This window comes from Octopus bimaculoides, chromosome 12 (genome assembly GCF_001194135.2).
Source record: "Octopus bimaculoides isolate UCB-OBI-ISO-001 chromosome 12, ASM119413v2, whole genome shotgun sequence".
NCBI classification, from domain to species: Eukaryota; Metazoa; Mollusca; class Cephalopoda; order Octopoda; family Octopodidae; genus Octopus; species Octopus bimaculoides.
In genome coordinates this window covers 57,216,632-57,217,477 of record NC_068992.1, presented here as the reverse complement: position 1 = coordinate 57,217,477, position 846 = coordinate 57,216,632, and the positions used below count along the sequence as shown (strand labels likewise).

The 846-nt window shown below is 34.2% G+C and overlaps 1 protein-coding gene across 1 annotated transcript in view; it reads left to right on the top strand.

Moving 5' to 3' along the window:
- Positions 1-481: 481 nt before the first annotated feature.
- The window catches only part of LOC106875704 (microtubule-associated proteins 1A/1B light chain 3B-like), a 22,366-nt gene continuing 22,001 nt past the window's right edge, over positions 482-846 (top strand). Inside the window, exon 1 of the mRNA XM_014923950.2 lies at positions 482-684. Coding sequence (XP_014779436.2) covers positions 609-684 — 76 coding nt within the window. The 5' untranslated portion in view covers positions 482-608. The remainder of the gene's footprint in view (positions 685-846) is intronic.

Genomic DNA, 846 nt, shown 5'->3' with positions numbered 1-846 from the left:
ATATATATATATATATATATATAATCTTCATGGTAACTTTGGAAGTGATTATATATATACACACACACACATATATATATATATACATACATTGCTACACACACACACGCATTATATATATAAACCAATAAATAAATAAATAATTGATTAATTAAAACCGCAATAATCAAGCTATTACAAAGATACTTTGTCCTGAATATTGACAGTCAATGTGCGCACACATACACTCACACACACACGCACATGCACACGCTACACACACACACACACTAGCGCACACACACACAGACATACAAACACACATACGTATATAAAATACACACAGGCATATAAACACACAAAATACATACACATACACACATAAAAAACGCACACACAATGATCTCTAGATAGGAGGGAACAAACTAATACTTATCTCTGGCCAATCGTTAGATAAAAACCTAAGAATACTATCGCCATATTTGTGACGAAGATAAATGAATCAGATGTAGTACTGAAACGCCACCTGCCGATCAAATTGTGTTCACCCTGAAAACGCTTTAACACGTACACTTTCTGATCCACTTCGCTGATTGTTCTCATTGACATACAGCAGTAAACAGATCAACATGAGTGAAAAACACGTTAAAAACAACTCCAAAATGCATTCGAGAAAGAAGTCATTCAGAGAACGAAAAACAATAGGTGAGTTTTTATTTTTATTTTATATATTTTATATATGCCACTGCATGGCACTTTGGGCAAGTGTCTTCTACTTCAGCCTCGGGCTGACAAAAGCTTTGTGAGTGGATTTGTTTGACGAAAACCGAAAGAAGCCCGTCGTGTATACATATATATATATATATA